The following is a 23,661-nucleotide window of genomic DNA, read 5'->3' as shown; positions in this document are numbered from 1 at the left end:
ATGGTTTAGCCCTCTGTACCCTCCTGTGCCCTTTTGGTTCATCCCAGGTTTTCCCATCAGTACCTGTGTGTCCCATCAATCCCAAAAACCCTGATCCATGCCCCTGACCCCTCCTGGGTGACTTGTCCACCCTTCCCCTTGGTCTGGAGGCTTCTGCCAGGGTCACTGAGTGACTGGACAATGGCCTGGGGTCCCTCCCCTCTTCCCTTCTAAGTGGATACCCTGGTTGTCCTTCCCTCGGAGGGCCACACCCATGTCTTCTCCCAAATGGCTGATCGGCTTTCCCCGCCCTCCCTATATCAGGGCCTGTTCGAGGCTCAGAGCTCACCCTCTTCTGCTGGATCCCTTCGAGTGCAGTTGGGCTCCGGGGCTCTCCTCGGAGTCACAATAAATCTTGGACCTATCCCCAGAAGAGTGTCACCTCCTTCCTTGCCGGTGGGATCAGCAATATCCTTGGACCCACGAAGGCACGCTCTAAAGCCCTGCTGGGTTCAGCAGAGAGTGCCTCTCGCTGCTCTATCGCCCCGTGGAGAGCTAGCCAGGGCTGGCAAGAGATCTGCTCTTACGAAGTGGGGACAGGACATGGCAGTTTGGTGCCCAACATGGGACCAGAAAGACATTCTGACCCCACGGCAGAAGAATCCTGAGCTCCTTGGACTTTATCTTCACTGGCTGTCAAGCTACGTCCGGTGGGAGTAGGCTCCGTTTTAGGAGCAGCGCTCCCGGGGGACAGGTCTGGCAATTCCTGCACGCAGCGCAGGAATCGGACTTCCATCGGCATTCCACCGCCCGAGTGGAATAAAGCTGAGTCTGGGAAGAAGGGAGGGTAGGGGGAGGTGGTTTTAGGATTATTCTTATTTCTCATTTTCCTACTCTGTTGAATTGGTTCTAAAAGAAATTCATTTCCCCAAGGTGAGTCTGTTCTCACTGTGGCAGTAATTGGTGAGTGATCTCCCTGACCCGTGGGATTTTTATCACGTTTTCTTCTCCTTTTCAGTCAACGAGGGGACGTAATGGAGTGGCTCGGTGAGCCCCTGGCTAGCCAAAATTGACCAAACACAGTTCTCCAAACTCCCTCATCACCCCCTCCACCTTCTCCACACCTATTGCCCATGACTTCTTCATGTCCCTGACTCCACTGTCAGTGAAAGGTCTTCCAGCATTGCAGCATTTATTTTGCACTTTATTTACTGCACACTCAAGACACGCCAATGGCACAGGCAACTCTGTGATGTCCAGTGGTCTGGGCCCTGCTCTGCCACCAAAACTCCCCTGCCAGGGCTGGACAGTCTGGAATGGCCTGTGGCAGGTTTGTGGCAAGTCCACGGCGAGTCCACAGCAGGTCCATGGTGGGTCTCTGATGGGCGCCTGATGGTCCTTTGGCCCAGGTGCCTTGCGCCGTGGTAGGGACCTGTCACTTTCTGCCCACATGGTCCCTCAGTGTTACTAGCACTTTTTGTGCCCGCTTCAGGACCTCCTCCTCATCCACGCTGGGGAAGGCCTCACTGGGGGTCACGGGAAAGGGATGGTAACTCGGGTACTGTGTGGCCTTGCCGTCCGTACCACAGTCACACAGCCACTGCACGTCCAGGACAAGGCCCCTCAGCTCCAGCTCCTCCGCCTCCAGCCTTTGGGCCATACCCAGCAGCCCTCTATGGCCCGCAAAAGCTTCACCACGGCAAAGCACAGCCGCCACCAGTGCCTTCTCCAGGGCCTGGTGCACTTTGAAGAGCACCCAGTTGGGGCAGCAGTGCCGGATGTCATTGCGGGCTGCCTGCAGGTCACTCGTGGCCTGACACAGCCAACGCAGGGCCTCGGGGACGGATGGAGTCAGGGCCATGAGCTCCTGGCTGCTCATCCAGGAGCCACAGCCTCCCTGTCTGTGGTGCTGGGCAGCACTGCCAGGTTTGTATGGGACCCACCCCTTTGGCCCCCTGACATCATGCAGAGGCCTCAAGGTTGGCAGGCTGGGATCCTTCCATGGATCAGCTTCAGCCTCCTCCTGCAGCCTTTTCTCTGGCTCTGGTGCAGCATGCACCAGTGCCACACTGTTCTCCTCCAGAACCAAGGCCACGTCCTGTGGCTCCTGGCAGACCAGCATTTCACGCAGCACGGACAAAGCGCGTGCCTCCAGCTGCCCACCCAGGATGTTATTGATCTCCTGTGCCAGTGTCTCCACGACCCTCAGTTGCTGCCGGTTCAGCACCATGTCTACATGCTGGATGGAGAGGAGCCGCTGAGCACCACCAGACAGGCACGCATGAATAACTTGTGACTGGGAGCTGCCCTCCACCTTTGCCCCGCTGTGCACCAGCACAGTGCAGATGTCCTTGCAGCACTGCACTTTCACCTGCTCCACTGCAAAGCCACCATCCCCCTCCATTCCCATCATTGCCTTGGGGGTCTGCCAATGCAGCAGGGACTCCAGCCCCAGCCTAAACCACGGGGATACCAGCAGCGTCCGGAGACGCCTCTGCGCAGCGCACTGAGAGCCGTAACGACATGGCTGAGGACTACCCTCCTCCAGCTGCTTCTCTGTCACCTCTGAGAGCGCCCGTGGCTGCAGGTGTGCTGGCAGCCTTTGCAGCAGCCACCTGACATTACAGCCAGACACTGGCAGTGCAGCCATGAACACAAAGGTCTTCTCTAGGGCCCGAGCGGTCTCTGAGGGCACACAGTCATTGAAGCACAGTCTGTGGGATGGCTCCAGGCAGTCAGCAGTGCTCAGCAGATACAGCTCAGCCACAGCAGAGCAATCGGGGGGCTCCGGTTCCTCCCGCAGCAGCTGGAAGAAATGCCGTGTGGCCACCAGGACTGTCTTCTTCTGGCTACTGGAAAGGCTTCCAGTGCCATGGCTCTCCTGGTAGATTTGGGCCAGGACACGGCTGTAGTGAGTCAGTGTGGGGACCAGGACGACGCCAAGGTGTTGCAGGAGATCTGCAAAGGCAGCCACGTTGGGGTGAGGCGTGAGGAGGTAGGGGTAAAAGTCAGCCTCGTCTGGGAGGGATGTCACCACCTGCCGTGGCCTGGCCATGTCCCATGACTTGGCCAGCACCATGGGCAGCTCAGCCAGGTGCTCTGCGTCCACCTCCTTCAGATGAGTCTGCAGGAAGCTGTACATGCTCTGGAGCACTCTGGCCCGTGTGCTTACCTGCAGTTGTGTCGAGCAGGCTGCCCTGCACACATGCTCCAGGTTGGCCACCACCAGGGCAGTGGATATCTCTACAAGGACTTCCATGGCCTTCAGGGACCTCTCCTCAAGTTCAAGGGATTCTGGCAGGATGGTGGCTGATGTCCACAGGAGCTCAGCCACATTTTTGCAGTAGGAGACGCTGCCTTTCAGAGCCACGGCCTTAGTGCAGTCTGCAAAAGGAGGGTGGAGGTTCACCAAGTTTGGGGGGATATCCAGTGGAGGCAGGAATTGGATTGAGGCAATTTTCCTCAGGAAACACACTGACTCAGGATTTTCCAACAAGACTGCAAGTTGCTTGAGCATCTCCTGCTGTCGCTCCAGCAGTTCTGCAGCATGGCATGTAGCCTGAGTGGCTTCACGCTCTATCTCCTCAGCCAGTGCCACAAAGTCCTCTACAGAGAGGCTGGTGCGGACACCTGCCTTAAAGAAAAAATTCACAATTTCTTTGCAGTTCGAAGGTAGCTTATTAAAGAAAGACTTAGGCACAAAGCGGTTTTGGAGCCGCAGGGTGTGGAAGGAGGGCATGTCATGGTAGAAGTAGGAGGCCAGGCGCAGTGTTCTGTGGGCATCTGGTATAAAGGCCACCTTCTGAAAAGCTGCCACAATAGCGTCCATGCTCTGAGTGGAACACTTGGGTTGCAGGACAAAGAACAAGCATACAGCTTCCAGGAGGTCTTGCTGTGTGAGCTGGGGCAGCCGGGGAAGTACCACAGTCAGGAAGAGCTCCTGATCATCGGTGAACTCCCACTTCAAACGCTTGGCCAGCCATTGGTGGTGCGGGCTTGGTGTGAGAAGCAGCATGTCTTTGTCCAAGTCGTACAGGGTTTGGGCACTCGAGGGCACTGGCGGGAACTGTCTGCAGAGTAACAGCACCTTGCGGTAGGGAGCCACAGCTACGTAGCCCCCCCCAAACTTCTGGAAGAGAGGCAGATACTGGAGCTGCTCCAGTGCACGTGAATCCAGCTCTCCCTGCTGGACAAACCTTAGCAGGGCTGACACGTCCTGCTCCCCTAAATCTCCCCAGCACAGATCAGCTCTTGTGTCTGCCAGATGAGCCACTACAGCCCTGGGATCTGTAACCTGCAGTGCCCTTGGCTTCAGGCAACAGTAAGCAAATCTCCAGGGCAGCAGGGACTGCTGGAGCACAGGGATGCCCAGTTTGTGCAGCACCTTTTCCACTTCAGAGTGACACTCAAAAAGAACCTTGGAGAGAGACGATAGTGGCAATAGGTGCTTTGAGTCTGTCTTACTCCCCTGAGTAGGCAGCACTGCCATATTCTGGAGATGATTCACGAATGACTCCATGTCCACCTCTGAGGTCCTGGAGGGAACCATCCTGTCAAAGAAGGTCCACAGCTCCTTGAGCCAGTTTTCCCCCTCTCTGGTCCACTCCAGCTGACCCAATGCCTCCTGGATGAGTGGTGTGGCCTCTGGGAGGTCAAGCTCCTTCACAAAGCAAGGTGGGATCCATTCAGGAATACAATTTTGGGCAAAACGGTGGCTGTGCTTGGGGAAGAGGTGGGCAAAGGAGTTCTTGAAGACAGGGTGGTGGATGCTGAAAGCATTCAGAAGACCATCTTCTGTGGCCAGCAAGGGCAGGCCTTCCAGGTCTGCCTTGTCCCCTTCCCTGTGAGTACCTTGGGAGTGCCTGTTCCATCCTGTTAAGTACTGCAGCAGGTAGAAGCAGCTCTCTGGGGTCCTCAGGGGTGTCTCAGCCAGCCTGCAGGGCACAGGCAGAGCCAGGGCCTTGAGGAAGCACCGGAGAGAGGCTGGCCCTAAGACCACAGCATTCACCTGGGCTTCAACGAACTCCTCGCGGATCTGCTGCAGGTGGGTGAATGCTGGAACCAGTTTCATGTTCAGTTGCTGCAGCACTTCCTGGACTTTTGGCTGAGACTTCTCCTTGAGGAAGTATGGCTCTGTTAGCATGTCCGATCCACCTGGAGATGCCCATGTTATTCTCACCGTGTCAGATGACTTCCTGTGGTACACAGGCACCAGGGGCAGGCGTGCATGACTGATGTGCTTGTAGACCTCTCTCACCATGCCCTGGAAGACAGGTAACACTCTTTTTGTAACAGGGAAAAACTGGAGCAAGTGCAAGTCCAGGTGCTGCTGGCAGAGTTTCAGGGACCTGTACTGCAGCTTTTCTGGCTCCAGGGCTTTCCACTGCCTGGTGAGAAAGTAACAGTAGAGTGGAGCCACCAAGCGCCGGAGCAAGAAGTCATTCCAGGTTGCCTCTGTGCCGCCTTTGTCCCAGTGGAGACTGCACCTGGCCGCATCCACAGAGAAGTTAGCATTGATGTGCACAGGCAGCCCAGTGATCAAGGGCAGTGGGAGGGTGCAGAAGGCTCTGCCTGTGACTCGGTTCAGAGGCTCCAGGCGGGCAGCCACAGCCCCATAGGGCAGCCATTTAAGCACCGGAGACTCCTCAGCCCCACCTTGCACCCCAATTTGGGCGACCACCCTCCACAAACTTGTGGTCTTAGCCATGCTATTTTTGACTTTCATGGTATAGGAGAAAGAGGTGGGGCTGTTCCCATCCACAGCTTTGCTTAATCTTGCTTGAAAATCCTGTCTCAACTTTGCATCTTCCTCCGTGACCTTCGTGCTCACCCGCAGCTTCTGCACCAACTCTTTCCCAGCTGGGGGGATCTCAGAGAAGATGATGGTGTTGACATGCCGGAGGAAGAGCACCAAGTCCTCACCTTCCTTAGCCAGTGTTTCTTCCATGTCCTTGAGGTCTTGGTCTCGCACAACCATGTCAGACACCCTGGACTTGGCAGCCTCAGCTGCAGTGCGGAGCGGCAGCCGGAAAAGGACGCCCTGTTTCAGGTTGAAGAAGGATGGTAGGAAGGTGTCATAAATGTCTGGAAAATTTTTCTTGAAGTCAGTGTCAACAGCAAACATGCTACCAGGCTTCGCAGTTGTGGCTGTGGGCATGTAGTGGAGATGGGGATCAGAGACACACAGGGTACTGTCTGCAGTCAGGAAGGCTGGGCAGTCAGTAAAGTGGTAGACAGTGTTGAAGCCAAGGCCATATTTGCCTGTGACATCCTGCCGGCCTTGCTTGCCACCCACCCCCAGACGCTGAATGCCTTCAATGTCATGCTCCTGGAAGGGGCGGTCGTTGTAGATGCAGAGGGCAGGGCCCTGCAGGATGTTCCATTTCTCACTAAAAGTGGCCTTTGCTGGGTGCTGCCGGCGGTCCCACACAAAGTGCACAAGCCCCGCACCAGCATCATCCGCATTCTGGAGCACCTCCTTGACCATATCAGGAGCGGACTCAGAGTACTCCTTCAAGATGTTCTTCAGTCGTGTTGGCAAATCTTCGTGGGCACCAAATGGCTGTGCCCAGAGGCTCAGGTGATCAGTGATGAGTTCACTCCTCTCCAGTGCTCGGTGGCGTATGGTGGCCACCCCACAGCGCAGGGCTGCATCTCGGGACAGCTGTTTATGGCACAGCAGGACATCTCTGTCCAACGGCATCCATGGTGCATCATTGAAGTAGAGCTTGTCCCATGGGTGCAAAATGCCCTCCTCATCAGGCAGAAAGAGTTGCTGGGTGTGGCAGGCATCTGGCTGGGTGCCATCTTCCATCAAGCCACAAGACACCAGCCGCAGGGCCAGATCCAGCTCCGTGGCCGGCAGTGGCTTTCCAGCATGTGTCTTTGCCAGGGTGCAGAGCACTTGGGCATAATCATTCCAGGTGAATGTGTGGCGCAGCCCCACACACTCCCAGAGCTCTCTGTAGGGCTTGTACTGCTCTTGGAGCTGATAAAGGTATGGGGCAGCCTCAAATGACAGTTTCTCAGCCACAGCTGTGACCGGCACAAAGTGGGAGCCCATCAAGATGAAGGGCTCCCCGGAGTCCACTGCAGAAGCTACCTCATCCCGGCTGGAGTGCTGTTCCTGGAGCATCATGTTCAGGTGCTTGTAGCAGCAGTTGGTGCTGTACTGCAGGGTCTCCAAAGGGAGAGTGTTGGAGAAATGTCTGAGTGCCCGCAGCTGCTCAAGGACCTGAGCTGATGATATCTGCCGGTCCAGCCCCAAGAAGGATGCTACCTCCTCGGAGAGGCTGAAGTTTTTCCCCAGCATTTTAGGAGCCAAGATAGGCTTGGTGAGTCCCACTAGTGGGTCATGGAGGTGATGGTAGAGCTGGGCAGCTGGCAGCAGCACAAGCTTGCCATTGCGTAGTACAGCAGGGAGGAAGGGCACAGTTGGGAAAGTGGCCTGCAGGGTGTCGTTTGTTCTCTTCTTCACTGCATCCTGAAGTAACTCGAGGATGCAGGCAGCCCTCTGGCAGCCCTGGGCACCATTCTTGGTCCAGAGAAGCTGCACAGTCTTTGCCCTCTCCAGCAGCTCTGGCAGGGCTACGGTGTTCTTCACCATGCCCAGCCTCTCCAGTTGGCTTAGTCTTTCCAGGAAGGCATGCCCAGTGGGGAAGCGCCCATCCTCAGGGCTGTAGAAAGGGGCAGCGCGACCTCTGGGATGCACCAGGTGATAGATGAACTGCAGGTGGCCATGAGGGGTGGCAGGGATGCAGGGCACTGTCTGCAGCACTTTGTCCACATCCTCATGAGACATATCCAGCGCATGGAGCAGCAGCAGGTTCCGGTCAACGTCAGGGAGATTTTCCAAGTTGGGAAGCACAAGCTCACAGAGAAAGCGCTTCCAGTCATAGGTTCCAGCATCCAGTGCCTTCCCGAGGCCCTCCTGCACCTTCCCAGGCAAGGCCACAGCCAAGAGGGGATGGGGCACGGTGATGGCAAAGACTCGCTGCGCCACAGTACCCAGCTTAGGGTGTCTCTCTACAGTCTGGTGCAGGAAGCGGGCGTCCTGCAGTGAGCACCAGGAATGGCCATCAGAAAAGAGCCTTGGGCCACTCCTGGCTGCCACAGCCTGGTAGAAACCAGTCACAGCCTCTGTAAAGGGGTAACGGGCAGTGCTAATGTCTGGCCAGAAGAGATGATACTCATAGTTCTTCAACTCACCTGCCTCGTGCATGGCACGGAGATGGTCCAGTGCCCGCAGCCAGGCCGCCGGCACGGCATTGTGGAGCAGCACTCGGTTCCACTTGCCCCGCTCTGCCGTGTCCCACAGCCCTTTGCGATTTGAGAGGATGCTGAAGGCCCCGTGCACGTGGATTGGCAGCCCTGAGATGACCGGCATGGGAAGGTGGCAGAAAACTTGCCCCTTCTCAGCATCCAGACGTGGCACCCACTTGCCATCTTTGGCAGGGGCAAGAAGAAGGGCCACACCAGCCATGGGAAGTGGAGGATGGAGTCCTGCCTGTGTGTTCTGGTGAAACAGTTCCAGCAACTCCCCGTCACCCTGACACACCAAAACCAGGTAGTGCCACACTGTCCTGGATTCCTCCTCACAGGCTGAGAGCTGCTCAATGGCTGCCCAACTTGGGGGATCCCCAGGGGACCCCAAGCCTCGGATCTCCTTTCGCTGCAGCATGGCCAGAGGCATGGTATCCTCTGTAGAAGTGGCCGTGTCTGGCAGCATCTCCAGAGACAGCTCCCTCACGTTCTTCAGGAAGAGCAGCAGGAGCCTGTTAGATGTCGCCCTGATTCTTGAGTTTTCTTAAGCCTTCTGAATTTACATTCTATTAGGAAACTTTCCCACACAGTTTCTGTAAATAATGTATTGTTTTGCATTCCTCCATGGGGGTGGAGAGACTTGATGTACTAGTGCTTTGTCCAATGTCTTCGGAGAGGTGGCCCGTTCACTCTCCAATCCACTGTCACCTTTGGAGAAGTATAAAAGTTGGAGTCAGAAAATAAACGCTCTCTTTTTTGCCTTGCAAGGTAGCAATTGGCTCGCGTTTGCTTTCTCGTGTCCTATAGCGACATCTGGTGACCGCCGAAGTGTATTGCAGCTTAGGCTGGGACCTGTTGGTGAGATTTTTCTGTTTGTTTAGAGCGTTGCCTGTTGCTGGTTTTTTTTGGTAATGGAGAGCTTTGAGGGCATTAGGGAGGAGTCTGTGGCTTTGGACGTTTGGAGGGAGGTGCTGAAGCGGAAACGCGTTCCCTTTTATTGGGATGATTTTGAGAGGCTTTTTTTATGGGCAAGGGAGCAGGGATTCTTTCCCAATCTTGCTGAGGCCCTTTCCTGGGAGAATTGGTCTCCCGTGGGAGATCGCCTCCTGGATGCCCTGCTTGATAATCGTTTTGAAGATGTTGGGCCACTGATGATGCTGTTTAAGAGGTTGGATGCCATTTGGCAGGGGTCTGAGGTTGGCAGTTCTCGGGCTTCTCTGGGGGACCTATCTGTCTTGGATGCGGATGCTGGGGAAGCCGAGTCTCTGTACAGTTGCCCTGATTCCCCTAGCCCCGGGGGGAGTGAGCCGGAAGGTGGCTCCTCCTCTGGTGTGGCTCGGGCTCCCAGGCCACTGGCTTCAGGCATCCGGTCGGTGGAGCCGGTTCGGCCGCCTCGCCCTGCCCCGCGTCGCAGGCGTAGTGGGCTGGGCGGGAAAGCACTTTCTCTTTGTGCCTTCCCGGCGCTCGGGGGTGAACGGGGGCCCGTGGATCAGCCCCCGCCTCGGATTGCGTCTGACTCGGTGACGGTGAATTGCCCGAACTGTGGTGTTACATTTCCCCTGGAGAAGACACAGGCGCATTCGCCTGGTCCGGTCTCGGGCTCATCTTCTGAGGAGGAACCCGCTCCGATCCCTGAGCCTGCGCGGCCTGCCGGGCATGCGCAGGCGGTGGGGGCCGCCAAAGGCGGGGCCTTGGTCACTGTTCCATCGGACCCCGCCCCGGCAGGCGGGCAGCCCGCCCCGTCCCGCCTGATGGGGGCGGTGCCCACCGGGAGGCTGCGCGGCGTGGGTCTGACGCTTCTTGGGGGCGTGCCAGACTCCCTTGTGTCGTCCCGCGGTGACGTGTCTCCGCGCGCCGCGTCTCCCTCTTCGCCCCGTCCTTCCCCCGTCCCGGGGGATGGGAGCGCTGCGCTGGGGTTGCGGTCTGCGCCTCCGCCTGCGCCCGCCGCGGTGCCCTCTGCTGATACTGCAGACAGCACCGCTGGGGTACCGGCTGGATCGGTTCCGCCTTCCCCGCCTGCCGCGGGGGCCGGGACTGCGGCACAGCGGGGCGCTGGGGTGTTCACCTTTAGCGCGACTGCTGACGCGGCCGGCGGGAGACCGGTGACTCCCCGTGGCCGTGGATCCTCCCAGTCGACCTTGTGGACCCTCCCTGCCTGCCAGGTGACCGTGCGTCCGAAGGACCACGGGCGGTTTTGGCAGGAGGTCCTGGATAAGGCTGAGGAGATGTGCGACTTCGGCCCCTCGCGGAGCCTGCCGGATCAAGGGGAAGGCTCCTCTGGCTCTGCTGATGCTGCGGGGGGCGTGGTGTCCGGTGATGTTGCACCGCCTCGCAGCCCAGGGGCTGCCAGTGTCCCGGAGGCTACGGGACACGATACAGTGGATAATGCAGCCTTACCAGGGGGTCCTCAGGCTTTCCCTGTGCTTAGGGGTGTTACTCATAACACTCATGAGCCTTTTTCATTTAAGGTGTTGAAGGAAATCCAAGACACCGTTGCACAGTATGGTGTTGGGTCTGCTGAGGTTATGCAGACGATCCGATTACTTGCTGCTAACCTGCTGACGCCTTTCGATATTCGTTCTGTGGCTCAGGCTCTTTTTGACCCTGTGGAATTTGACGTGTTTGAGGACAAGTGGGCCGCTTTAGTGGCCAGTGCAGTACGGAAGAATGCTACGCGGGGGCAGCAGGATCCCAGACGTGTAGCTACCGCCGACATGTTGATGGGCACAGGTAATTATGTTGATCCTCAGGGGCAGGCGGGATACAATCCTCTCGTGCTTGAGCAGTGCAGGACGTTAGGCTTAGCAGCTGTGATCCAGGCCTTAGAAATGGCTGCCCCGATGGAACCCTTTCTGACTGTTGTTCAAAGGGCCGATGAGTCATTCATGCACTTTGCATCGAGGTTGACTGCCTCAGTAGAGCGGCAGGTGGTAGAACCTGAGCTAAGGCGAATGGTCCTTGCGAGATTTGCTAGGATCCACTGCAACGCAGAATGCAAGAGAATCATACAGGCTCTTCCTGAAGGGGCTACACTTTCACAGATGGCAGCGGCCTGTGCAGACCTAGGCCCCTCGGTTCAGAAGGCGGATGCTTGGGCTGCTGCTGCGCAGCCGGTCTGGGCAGCACCGCAGGGCTGGCAGCAGCCCCGGGGTGCTGCTCAGGCGAGCACCAAACGGGGGAAGAAAGCACAGAAAGGAAAATTTCCCTCGTATGTTTGTGGCCGGTGTGGAAGGCCAGGCCATCCTGCAGAGGTTTGCAAGGCGACGGTTCATGTTAATGGCCAAGCACTCCCGGGCCCGGGAAACGGGAAGCGGAGCGCGAAGGGGGGGCGCGCTCAGACACAAGTTCCTCTCCAGACCCTAGAGCCCATGGAGGTCTGCTCGGCCAGCTTGTCGCCAGCACCCGCGGGTCAGCAGGTGTGGATGTCTGCACAGCAGCAACAGTCGTGTTAGACTCTTGCAAGGTGCACAAGGTTCCCCTGGACGCCTTTGGTCCCTTGGGTGAAGGCATGAGCGCCTTCCTCATGGGGAGGTCTAGTGCCACCCTTCAGGGCGTCATTGTGCACCTGGGTCTCATTGATGCAGACTTCACAGGGCAGATTTGTGCAATGGTTTCCACACCCACACCCCCTGTTACGATCCCAAAAGGGACACGGCTTGCTCAACTTGTGCCTTTTAAGTCTTCTGTGCGCAGGACGACTGACCGGTTGCGAGGTGATGGCGGTTTTGGATCCACTGGGCTGCCTCAAGTTCACTGGACTGCTGTCCTGACCAAAGACCGTCCCGAGATGCTGTGTACCCTCTCCATCCCTGATGCAACACCGTCAGAGATCCGCCTGCGCGGGCTCCTTGACAGCGGCGCTGATGTCACGGTTCTCTCCCTTGCCGCCTGGCCTCCGGACTGGCCCCTGGATCCAGCGGAGACGTCTGTTGCGGGCCTGGGGGGAACAGCACGGTGTTATGTGAGCCAACGGCCTGTGCTGGTCACAAACCCAGAGGGACAGACGGCCTGGATTAGGCCTTATGTTACTTCTTCTCCTGCTAACCTCTGGGGGAGGGATGTTCTATCTGCGTGGGGGGTGCGCATTGGGACGGGTTTTTGATGGGGGCCACTGCAGCGAAGGGCGCAGAGTGTCCTACGCCTCCTATACGGTGGCTGGTGGATACACCTGTTTGGGAAAACCAGTGGCCCCTCCCTCAAGATAAACTGATCGCCCTTCGGAAATTGGTGCAGGAGCAGCTGGACCAGGGTCGTCTGGAGCCTTCTAACAGTCCCTGGAACACCCCTGTTTTCTGCATCAAAAAGAAGTCTGGGAAATGGAGGTTGTTACAGGACCTCCGGAAGGTCAATGCTGTCATGGAAGGCATGGGAACATTGCAGGCGGGCATGCCATCGCCTACCATGCTTCCTGCAGGCTGGCCGATCTTCATCGTGGATTTGAAGGATTGTTTCTTTACAATTCCTTTGCATCCCGATGACAGACCGAAATTTGCCTTCATGGTGCCAGCAATTGACAATGATGAGCCTGCACAGCGATATCAATGGAAAGTTCTGCCACAGGGGATGCGCAATTCCCCGGTCATATGCCAATGGTATGTGGCCCGTGCCTTGTCTGGAGTTCGCAAGCAGTTTCCTGATGCACGTCTGTATCATTATATGGACGACATCTTGGTGGCTGCGTCCACTCAGGATGAGCTGCTGAGGATTCAGCCTCGGTTGCTCGATGCTTTGCATGCTCATGGGCTGCAGGTGGCTCCAGAAAAGGTTCAACAGCAACCTCCTTGGAAGTATTTGGGGGTCAAAATTCTGGAACGGACAATCCAACACCAGGAGGTGCAATTTGCACACTCGGTGAAGACACTGAATGATGTTCAAAAACTGATGGGTGTCATCACCTGGTTACGTCCATACTTGGGACTAACCGATGCACAACTGTCTCCTGTGTATGATCTGTTGAAAGGAGACTCTGATTTAAAATCACCTCGCACATTGACCCCTGAGGCACGTCAGGTGCTGGAGGAGGTTCAGCAGGCTGTTTCTGCCCGTCAGGTTTATCGCATTGATCTTTCCGTTGATGTCGCTGTGTTCGTTACCACTCCAGATTCGCATCCCACAGGTATCATTGGTCAATGGAGTGACAAATGGTCCGATCCCTTGCACATCTTGGAATGGGTTTTCCTGCCCCATCAGCCGCAGAAGACGGCAACGACATTGGCTGAGTTGATTGCTCGGTTGATAATGAAATGCCGGCAACGGTGTTTGCAATTGATGGGTGCGGATCCTGCAAAGATCATACTCCCGATATCCCGGGAGGACTTTGACTGGAGCTTTGCACACTGTGTGTCCCTGCAATGTGCTCTAGAAAACTTTTCAGGGCAGATCACTTATCATTTGCCCAGCCACAAGCTACTGCAGGTGGCAAAATCTATGCAGATCTCTTTGCGGCCCAAAAATAGTCAGGAACCTGTGCAAGGACCCACCGTCTTTACTGACGGTTCGGGGAAAACAGGAAAGGCCATTGTTACTTGGAAGGACGGATCTGAGTGGAAGGTTCTGAAAGGTCATCAGGATGGGTCGGCCCAAGTGGTTGAGTTGAGGGCCGCTGTTATGGCATTTGAGAGATTTTCCCAGGAACCTTTCAATTTGGTCACGGATTCTGCCTATGTGGCTGATATCGCACAGCGGTTGGGTCACTCAGTTTTGAAGGAGGTCAGTAACCCTGCCTTGTTTCATTTACTGAGGACCTTGTGGTGTGCTATTCAGGCCCGGGTTCATCCGTTTTACGTTCTGCATGTGAGAAGTCACACCAATTTACCAGGGTTTGTAGCAGAAGGTAACGCGAGGGCTGACAAGTTGGCTAATCCGGCGTGGGTAGCACCCCAGCCTGATACACTCGCACAGGCCAAGGCATCACATGGGTTTTTCCATCAGAATGCACATACTCTGCAGAAGCAGTTTCAGCTAACGCCAACAGAGGCTCGTAGCATTGTTGAGTCCTGTGACGACTGCCATGCACTTGCTCCGCCTTTACCAGCAGGGGTAAACCCTAGAGGCCTTAGGGCCTTGGAGCTTTGGCAGACTGATGTCACCCAGATTGCCGAGTTTGGCCGGCTCAAGTATGTGCATGTCACGGTGGACACGTTCTCCTCTGCGATGTGGGCTTCCGCTCACACTGGAGAAAAGGCTCGTGATGTCATTGCCCACTGGAGGCAGGCCTTTGCCGTTCTGGGCATACCTTCTGCTGTGAAAACCGACAATGGTCCTGCTTATGCATCGCAGCAGGTGCGGCAGTTCCTGCAGTTGTGGGGTGTGTCACACAAGTTTGGTATCCCCCATTCTCCAACCGGCCAAGCTATTGTAGAACGCGCTCATGGTACTCTGAAGCGGGTTCTTCAAAAACAAAAACGGGGAATGCAGGGTGAGACCCCGCACAGTCGGTTGGAGAAAGCATTGTACACCATCAATCATCTTACAGTGCAGCAGAATTCAAACAACCCTGTCATTTTAAATCATCATCTCTCATTGCAAGCTGCAGACGAGGCACATCAGCCTCGAGCAAAAGTTCGAGTGCGGAATTTAGTCACTAAACAATGGGAAGGTCCCTATGACCTTATCGCTTCGGGGCGCGGGTATGCTTGTGTATCCACAGATACTGGGGTACACTGGGTACCTTCAAGGTGTGTTCGTCCTGATCTGCAACCGCAGAGACAGAATCTGACAAACGGGCAACATAGAAGCCGTGACCAAACTGAAAGTCATCAAATGGATGGATCATCGAGTGATGACTCAGTTGAAGATGACGGTGGGTGATCACTCTGATGATTCCTCCACGAACAGACACTGAACCTTATTCATTTTTTCTTTTCTTTTAAACTAAAAAGGGTGAGATGTCGCCCTGATTCTTGAGTTTTCTTAAGCCTTCTGAATTTACATTCTATTAGGAAACTTTCCCACACAGTTTCTGTAAATAATGTATTGTTTTGCATTCCTCCATGGGGGTGGAGAGACTTGATGTACTAGTGCTTTGTCCAATGTCTTCGGAGAGGTGGCCCGTTCACTCTCCAATCCACTGTCACCTTTGGAGAAGTATAAAAGTTGGAGTCAGAAAATAAACGCTCTCTTTTTTGCCTTGCAAGGTAGCAATTGGCTCGCGTTTGCTTTCTCGTGTCCTATAGCGACAGTTAGAGCCAAGGAAAGCAGTGCCAAGGGACTGGTTGCGCTCTGCACCAAAGGCCTCAGAGCAAATCTGCGATGTCACAGCTTCCTCTTCAGTGCGAAAAGGCAAGCGGAAAAGGCTCCCTGGAAAGGGTCCTGGCTCAGGCAGGCAGCAACCAAAGATACCGTTGTAGGGCTGGAACTGCTCAGCAAAGACACGGAGGATGCGTGGCCAGCTAGAGAAGTCCAGGTGGATGCCAGGGGAGCCGGCCCTGGGGATGTGCTTGCTCAGATGGGTGCCATTGGGATCAAAGATGAGCAGTGTCTCCCCGCTCAGCACTGCTGGCACATCCGTGACACGGTAGACAGAGCTGAAGCCCAGACCAAAGCGCCCGATCCGGCCTGCCTGGCCCTCCTTTGTGGCAGCCCCAATCCGGGTGATGTTCTGGAAGTCATCCTCTGAGAACAGGGCATTGTTGTAGGCCCAGAGGGCTGGGCCATGGCAGGCAGCCATGCCTGGGTCTAGCAGCCCAGAGGTGGCCGTTCTGTGGCTCCGCAGGTCCAGGAGGAAGCGGCACACAGTAGCGCTGGCATCCTCTGCGTTCTGGACCATCTCCGTGAAGAGATCGCCCTCCTCGCCATACTCCCGGAGGATGTTGCGGAGGCGTAGAGTGATGGGCTCTGAGGGGCCACAGGCTGTGAATGGCTCCGGGCCCAGCACCCGTGTACTGAGACACTCCGTGCCCAGGAACATGGCTGTGCTGGAAGGCACTGCCTCGTGCACCACCTCTGGAACATCCTCCTCTTCCTCCAGCTCCATGTCCAGGTACACGGCAGAGGCAGCTGGGCGGAGGGCAAAGCCCGAGCCCTGCGGGATCCTCACAGGAACTGGCACAGTGCCCTTGCCCTGGTGGCCCCGTCCCTTCAGCCACTCCAGGACTGCTACAACCACCTGCAACTCTGTGGCAGTGCCCGCTCTGGAGCTGCGCCTGTCTATGTCCTGCCCCAGGGAGCGCAGGGCCGACACCGCCCTCTCCTCACTCACCCCGTCAGCCACTCCCCAAGCCCTGAAGAGGCAGCTGTAGGGCAGGAAGTCAGGGGGCACCCGGGGCACCAGCAGCCCCAGCTCCAACTTCTCAGGATAGCCCAGTACAGCATCACGTGGCAGGACAAGCCCACACTCAGTCCACACAACAGCACCATCTGGGGCAGTCCCAAAGGCCTTCAGGTTTTCCTGCATGTGCCACTAGATGGGCTGGAGAGCGGGACCCACCTCATCCATGTCCCCACGCCCCGCCAGCTTTCTCAGCTGCTCCCACACTCTCTCCAGTGGTGGGGTCTGTCTCAGCCCCAGCTTCTTCTCTGCCTCAGGCACAAAGGCATCAGTCAGGGGCATGGCAAGCCCCACCAGGGATTGGTACTGCATGGATCGCAGCTCCTTGGGGGGCAGGAAGGGCTGCCCAGGCTCTCCTGTGCACTTGGAGTGAGGTACCCATGGCAGGGCCTGGAGCTGCCTGAGCTCTGCAGCGCTGAAGCCATCCAGTGCCTTGGGCTGGTTGCAGACTGTGATCAGTGCTTCAGCCCTGTCCAAAGCTGCCGTGCCGCCCTGACTGACTTTTGCTGCAGCTGCCAGGATGTCTGAGGGCAGCAGGCACCCCTGACCGTGCCGCAAGCCCACGGCCCTCAAGGCACGGAGGACAGATGGATTGTGGAAGGCAGCAGGAGGAAAGCGCTCGGGTGCCAGCAGGGCCTGCAAGGTGCTGTCACAGGGGTCGTAGAGGTCTTGTGGGTATGCGAGGCCATCAGGGGTCTCCAGGAAGGCCAGCTTGCTGCAGGCCTGCTGGAGCGGGGGGCTCTGTGCAAAAACAGTGTCTCCGTGCTGCAGTACCCAGAGCAGGAGAGCCTGTGTCTCAGCCACTCTCCCCGCATATGCGCCCTGGGCCACGGCTCTGATGGCCTTCAGCATCACACAGGCTGCACTGATGAGGGGCCTCTGGAGCCTCCCGAGTAGCCGCCGGTCAACTTCATCCCGGCACCGCAACACGGCCTCCGGCAGCACCACATCTTGGGGCAGCTCCAGCTCTGGCTCCAGCACCGGGGTGGCAGCGGCTGGCACCAGCCCCGTGGGTTGTGGGGTGGCCAAGCAGGGCAGTGGCAGAAAGAGGGGCAGAGCAGCCAGAGTGCCCATGTCCTGCTTGCTCAGGGATGGGACGTCTGCCAGATAGAGACGGAGGACGACCACATCTGCATCAGGAAGCGAAGCCATGCGGGAGGCCAGTGCTGCAGGCCCCTGCCTGCCCAGGGCCCGCAGGGCATTGAGGGGGGATGGAGGCAGGACATAGCGGGACAGGGAGCGGTGCCACATGCTTGGTGGCACCACAGGGCAACCCAGAATCTCCAGCACAGAGGCCACAGCAGGTGGCAGGAGCTGGTCCTCCCATACTTGGAAGATAAGACTGGATTCAGGTATCAGTGGAGCCAGACGGACAGTGGGGGCATCCAGTGAGGACAGAGCTATGAGAGGGAGCCCCTCCAGAGGGCCCAGGTCTTCCACGTGGTGGGCCAGAAATTGCCACAGGGCTGGGAACCAGGAGGCTGGGGGCTGGGGGAGCCCTTGGGCTGGGCACCAGGTCACTGGGGTTGAAGACTGGGATGTCCAGGTGGGGGGCAGAGCCAAGCGCAGGGTCTGTACAGTCACGGCTGGATCCAGCAGAACCAGGTTGGGGAAGAGACCTGTGTACGAGAGGCAGAGGCTGGACTAGAAACCTGTGGGACCTGGGACCTGGCAGGGAGGGGGACACAGGATGTGGGAAAAAGAACTGCAGGGGATGGGTGGCCCCCATGGGGGATGTGGGAGGACCTGGGCTCTGGAGAGATGGTGGATACCCTTAGTAGGAGCACAGAGAACCCAAAAACCCCAGATGGGTGGGGATATAAGGAAGAGATGTGGGAGGTAAAAAGGTGTTAGGGGAACCAGTATTGGGGAGCACAGAGATCTTCAGATGAGGAACACAGTGAGACCCAGGACCCGAGGGAGCACAGAGGGGACAGAGCAATGTGGGAAGAACAGCAAGCACATGCATCTCCAGAGCGACAGGGAAGTACAGGGAGATACTGGGGCTGCAGAGGAACCCAAGGTGTACAAGGTTACCTGGGGATGCTGGGATTTAGGGGGCGCAAGCAGGGGACGTAAAAGTGGTCCAGAGACTCCCATCTCTTACCCTCCTTGGCAATGCCCCGCAGGAGGCTGTCCAAGCCTGGCTCCAGGTCTGAGGGCAGGAAGGACCCGGCCAAGCCAGGCAGGAGCTCCCTGTGGGAACAAACAGATGTCCTGGGGGACCAGAAGGGTAATGGGGAGCAGCTTCCTGGGCACCTGCCTCAGCTCCCACTTGGTGACACTAGGTGAGAGAAGGAGGGCAGTGAGGAGCCCAAATATCCAGGGCCAAATATCCAGGTTTGGCCGTGCCTCCCGTCCCCAATTCAAGAGCAAGAGCTGTGACTGCGGGCAACTGGCTCTGCTGCCCACTCTGCAAGGAACAGAGCTGCCGGGGGCCGTGGGCTCACCTGGGGCAGTCGGATGTGTCCACGTAGACAACGGCTGACGCAGTTCCAAAGGCCACGAAGGTTCCGTCGGCGCGAGGCAGGAGGGGGAGGCCCCAGAGCTCAGCGTGGCAGCCATCCCCGGCCACGTAGCGCAGCAGGCAGAGGCGGCCGGCAGCCGGGAGCTCTGCGGCCCCGTGGCGCCGCAGCACCTCCCGCACGTGTCCCGCCGTGGCCTCCCGCAGACCCTTGGGCATCCCCAGAGTCAGCCCCCTCCACACGTGGGGCGGGACCTCGGCCACCGGCTCCCCGGCTGCCAGCAGCAAGGCCTGGATCGCTGCCGTGTGGCAGCATCGCCCGCAGCCTCTGGCAGCAGCACAGCCTCGAGGGCCCGCAGCCGCCCCGCCGCCCCGTCTGTGGCCGGCAGCAGGACGGGGGCAGCCGCCAGCTCCTGGCACACACGGCTCACCAGGCTGTGGATCCGGCCGGAGCTCGGCGTGCGCTCGGGCTCTGGCCACAAGCTGTAGGCATCTGCACCGGGCAGCGCCACGGCCATGGCGGCCAGGTGGCTGTAGACCCGGGGCAGGAGCTCAAGCAGCAGAAGAGCATTCCAGTGGGCATCTTCCTCACCCTCCTCACCTTCCTGGGGCCAGCGGAGATGGCGGCGATCATCAGAGAGAGCAAAGGGAGCACTGGCATGGACGGGCAGCCCTGTGGCCGTCTCATCAGTGGCTGGCAGCGGCAGGAAGCAGCAGAGCCGCCCTTGGCAGGCCCCGTGGAGGGGGTGTGCCAGGCTCACCTCAGGGCTGCACCCCAGCTGTCTGCCCAGAGCCACAACTGGCCCCTCAGTGGCCCTGCCCGTAGCCACCAGCCACTTGCTGCCAGTACCAACCCCATCCCTGTGCAGGGCCACCAGGCACCACGCCACACTCAGCCCCTCACCCCCCGATGGCACTGGGACAGGGAGAGGCTGAGGGGATGCCACAAGTGTTCCCATGAGTGTCTGGACCCCATCAGGGGCCACACGGTGCAGGGCCACGCGGCGGACATGGCGGAGGAAGAGGAGGGCAGGAGGGGCCTCTGTGAGGAAAGTCTGCATGAGGCTGCAGATGCGCTCAGCATTGGAGACCCCTGCAGCAATTTCTGAGGGTTGCCGGCGAAGGGGGAAGCGGAAGAGGGTGCCCTGGGCTGAAGCACCGTGCTGTCCCACAGCTTCCAGCCCAGCCCAGCCCAGAAGGGCTCAAAAAGGCCAGGAAGGTCCTGGGCTTCAGAGACGTCCCAGCGCTTGCCAGCACCAGGCAGCACCTGGCATTCAGGGTCCAGCACGCCCAAGTATGGGGGGCTCAGCACACCTGGTAGGTCTGGAGACAAGGGAACCGTAAGGCCACAGAGATGACATGGACACCACTGCCTTCCCAGATCATCCCAAGCCATCAATGCCCCAGATGCCCACCCAATGGCCCCACGTTTATCCCCACGGTGCCTCCCATCATCCAAAGCTTAATCCCAACTCAGCAGTCCTCCCTCAGTTTGTCCCCCTAGCCCTGCTCTCCACTGCCAGCCAGCCTCCCTCCAGCCTCCTAGTGCTTCAGGTTTCCAGCTTCAGGTTTCCTCACTTTGGACACGGCCCTCCATTTTGCACACCCCCAGTGCCCCCCAGTTCTCCCCAGCACCTGTAGTTTGGTGCCTGCAGTAAAACCCACATCCCCGGTTCAGTCCCAGCTGGGGCTCCCAGTGCCACTCACCGGTGAGGTGGTAGACAGAGGTGAAGCCCAAGCCGAAGCGCCCCACGCTGTGAGGATCCTGCCGCTTGTGTGACACCCCTGGGCGCTGAATCCCTGTCCAGTCCTGGGGCGACATCACGGCATCGTTGTAGGCCAAGAGAGCTGGGCCTGGTGGTCAGCACCATCCATGGATAAGGGGGGAAGTGGGACATGGAGTGGGAATTGTCATTCACACTCAGTGTTCCCACAAGCTCCAGTCCCACAAAACTCCCCTCAGTAACACTGAGTCCTCCCAGTACCCTCAGTGCTCCCAGCACATGCCAGAACCCCTCACCAGTTCCACTTCCCCCAGTCCCTCCCAGCACCAGCCAGTGCCCCCCGAGAGCTTCATCCCGTTTCTCCCGGTGCCCACAGTGCCTCTCACCCTGGGTGCCCTCCAGGCCCCCTCCGGTGATGTTGAATTCCCGCTCATCCGACACAAACACGACCTCCTTAGCGCCAGCGTCATCTGCGTTCTGCACCAGCTCCTGGAATTGGAGATCAGTGCCCGGTCACCTGGGCCCTCCAGGCCCTGAGAAGAGCATCAACCCTCTCTCCCAGCTGGGCACCAAGGCCCTGGGCTGGTGCTGGACAGGGACCAGCCCCACTGCCTGCAGTAACGCTGCCCTGCTGGGCAGGAGATCCCGGATGGGTGATGTGCATCTGACCTTGAGGATCTGCCCTCCGTCCGGGTACTTCTGCAGGATGCTGGACAGGTAGTCAAGGAAGCTGGGTGCCCGCTGGCAGAAGGTCTCCCTGTAAAGCAGAGAGAGGGAGAGAAGGTGTGGGGGCGGCTCTGTAACCAAGATGCCCATGTTCTCCTTGGATCCCACAGGATGTGCCTCTCCTTGGAAAGGGTCAAGGACCCCATCTCCTTCCAGGACCCACTGAAACAACCACCTCCAAGGATGACAACTACACTTCCCCAAACCCCTATCTCTTCCTGGGATGCTCCAGTGCACTGCTTTTGCCTGGGATAGAGTTAATTTTCTTCCCAGAACTGTGTCCAGGGCTACATTCAGGATTTAGCATGAGAACAGTGTTGGCTGCACACAGATGTTTGGGTTGGAGCCCAGTCAAGACTTTTCAGTGTCCCATGCTCTGCCAGCAAGGGGAGAGCATGGCCAGGAGACCCAACCCAAAGTGGCCAGAGGGATATTCCGGACCACAGAACCTCCTGCCCAGTACAGTACTGGGAGGGGGTTGGCCAGGAGCCACTGATCACTGCTGTGGGATGGGTGAGGCATTGGTTAGTGGGGCATGAGCAACTATTGGGCATTACTGGTTTCTCTTGGGTTTTATTCCATTTCCTCTCATTTTCATTCCTATTAGTAGCAGCAGTGACATCAATCTATTTAGTTTTGTTTCAATCATTAAACTGTTCTTGTGTCGGTTCAGAGGCTTTACCTTTTCGTTTTGATTCTGCCCCACTGGGAACAGCAAGTGGCTTTATGGTGTGAGCTGCGGGCAGGGCTTAAACTGTCCTGAGGGTTTGGGTAACCACAGAGTACCGTGAAGGGAAGGGGAAAGGGAAGGGGAAGACTATGCTGGAAGACTTGTCTCATAGCCTGGCCCTCGCCGGAGAAAAGCCTAAGGTGTAATTAGTGACAGTTCCCACTGGATGGCTCCCGAAGCCCAGCGGGGACGGCAATGCTGAGCACAGCCGGCAGCTTCGATTCAGCTCCAGCCGTTCTCTCGTAGCACAGCTCCGTGTTACCAACCACAACACAATGATAACCTAAGCCCAGAGCCAAGGGAGGATGAACATTCCCACGGGGTTGCACGCACCAGGAAGGGTTTTTATAAAATGCACCTGTGAGTGCACGGGCAGGAACTCCGAGAGCAAACTGTGACCCACAGCTGTTAAATAAATACAAGAGATGCTCACAACAACTTTGTTTTAACACACTCTGCTCAGATCTGTTGTTATCTCAACTCTTTGTGCCCCAGTTGAGAACCAAGAAGGACTGTCGTGGCTGAACCCCAGCCAGTAACTCAGTCCCACACAGCTGCATGCTGCTCTGGAGAGATGGGGGAGAGAATCCAGAAATGGTAAAGAATAGTTAAATAACTGAAACAAGACTAAATATACTGACATTACTGCTGCTACTACTATTAATAGTAATGGGAAGGAGAGAGAACAGAATAAAACCTGAGAGAAACCAGCAGTGCTCGGAAGTCGCTCATCACCCACTGACCAATGCCTAGCCTGTTCCCCAGTAGCAATCGGTGGCTCCTGGCCAACCCCCTCCCAGTTTCTGACTGGGCAGGAGGTTCTGTGGTCCAGAATATCCCTCTGGCCGGTTTGACTTGGGTCTCCTGGCCGTGCTCCCCTTGCTGGCAGAGCACGGGACACTGGAAAGTCTTGACTTGGAGTCAGCTCAACAGGGCCTCAGCGTGTTACAAACGTTGTTCTCACTTTGAATCCCCAACACAGCACTGGAGCAGCTTCTGGGGAGAAAATTATCTCTCTCCCAGTCAAAACCAAGACATCCAGCAGCCCCCAGTGAAAAACCCTCCCTGTGAGCCCTGACCGCTGCAGTCCCCACCTCCCTCAGTCACCCTTCAGTTCTCCCCAGCACCCCTTGAGCCCCCTGCCCCACCCACGGCCCCTGTGACCCCCAGAACACTCCAGCCATGCCCTGTCTCCCCCCACAAACAGCCAGAGGTGCCCCCAGACCCACTCACGCCTTCAGCTGCTTGAGGGCCATGGTGGGCAGTGCGGGGGACCCCTGCCCACTCCTGGAGCAGCTGGAGCAGCTGCTGCTGCCCCGTGCCGCTGCCGCCGCTGGCGCTCGGAGCTCCGCTCCGGCCCTGCTCCGCCCGCTGCTCCTGGTCCCGCCTCCCTGACCAAGAGTTTCGATTCCCCGTTGCACACGCTCATTCGGGGAAATGTGCTGTTTTTTTTTTTTTTTTTTTTTTTTTTCTTTTCCCCAAAAATAGCGGCGAGGAGCAAGGAGAC

General features: G+C 57.6%; 1 protein-coding gene across 1 annotated transcript; it reads right to left on the bottom strand.

The window, feature by feature from the left end:
- Positions 1–1,162: 1,162 nt before the first annotated feature.
- LOC116807474 (sacsin-like) lies at positions 1,163–23,512 on the bottom strand. Its single transcript, XM_032745771.3, is given in 10 exon segments — positions 1,163–8,763; positions 15,430–18,129; positions 18,618–18,706; positions 18,961–19,276; positions 19,279–20,167; positions 20,170–20,297; positions 20,682–20,828; positions 21,085–21,187; positions 21,368–21,455; positions 23,388–23,512. Coding segments are annotated over 10 exon segments (11,832 nt in total). The 5' UTR covers positions 23,411–23,512; the 3' UTR covers positions 1,163–1,414.
- Between the last annotated feature and the right edge of the window lie 149 nt (positions 23,513–23,661).

This window comes from Taeniopygia guttata, chromosome 20 (genome assembly GCF_048771995.1).
Source record: "Taeniopygia guttata chromosome 20, bTaeGut7.mat, whole genome shotgun sequence".
NCBI lineage: Eukaryota > Metazoa > Chordata > Aves > Passeriformes > Estrildidae > Taeniopygia > Taeniopygia guttata.
The sequence above is the reverse complement of the archived record's forward strand: the minus strand, read 5'-3'. Positions and strand labels throughout refer to the sequence as shown.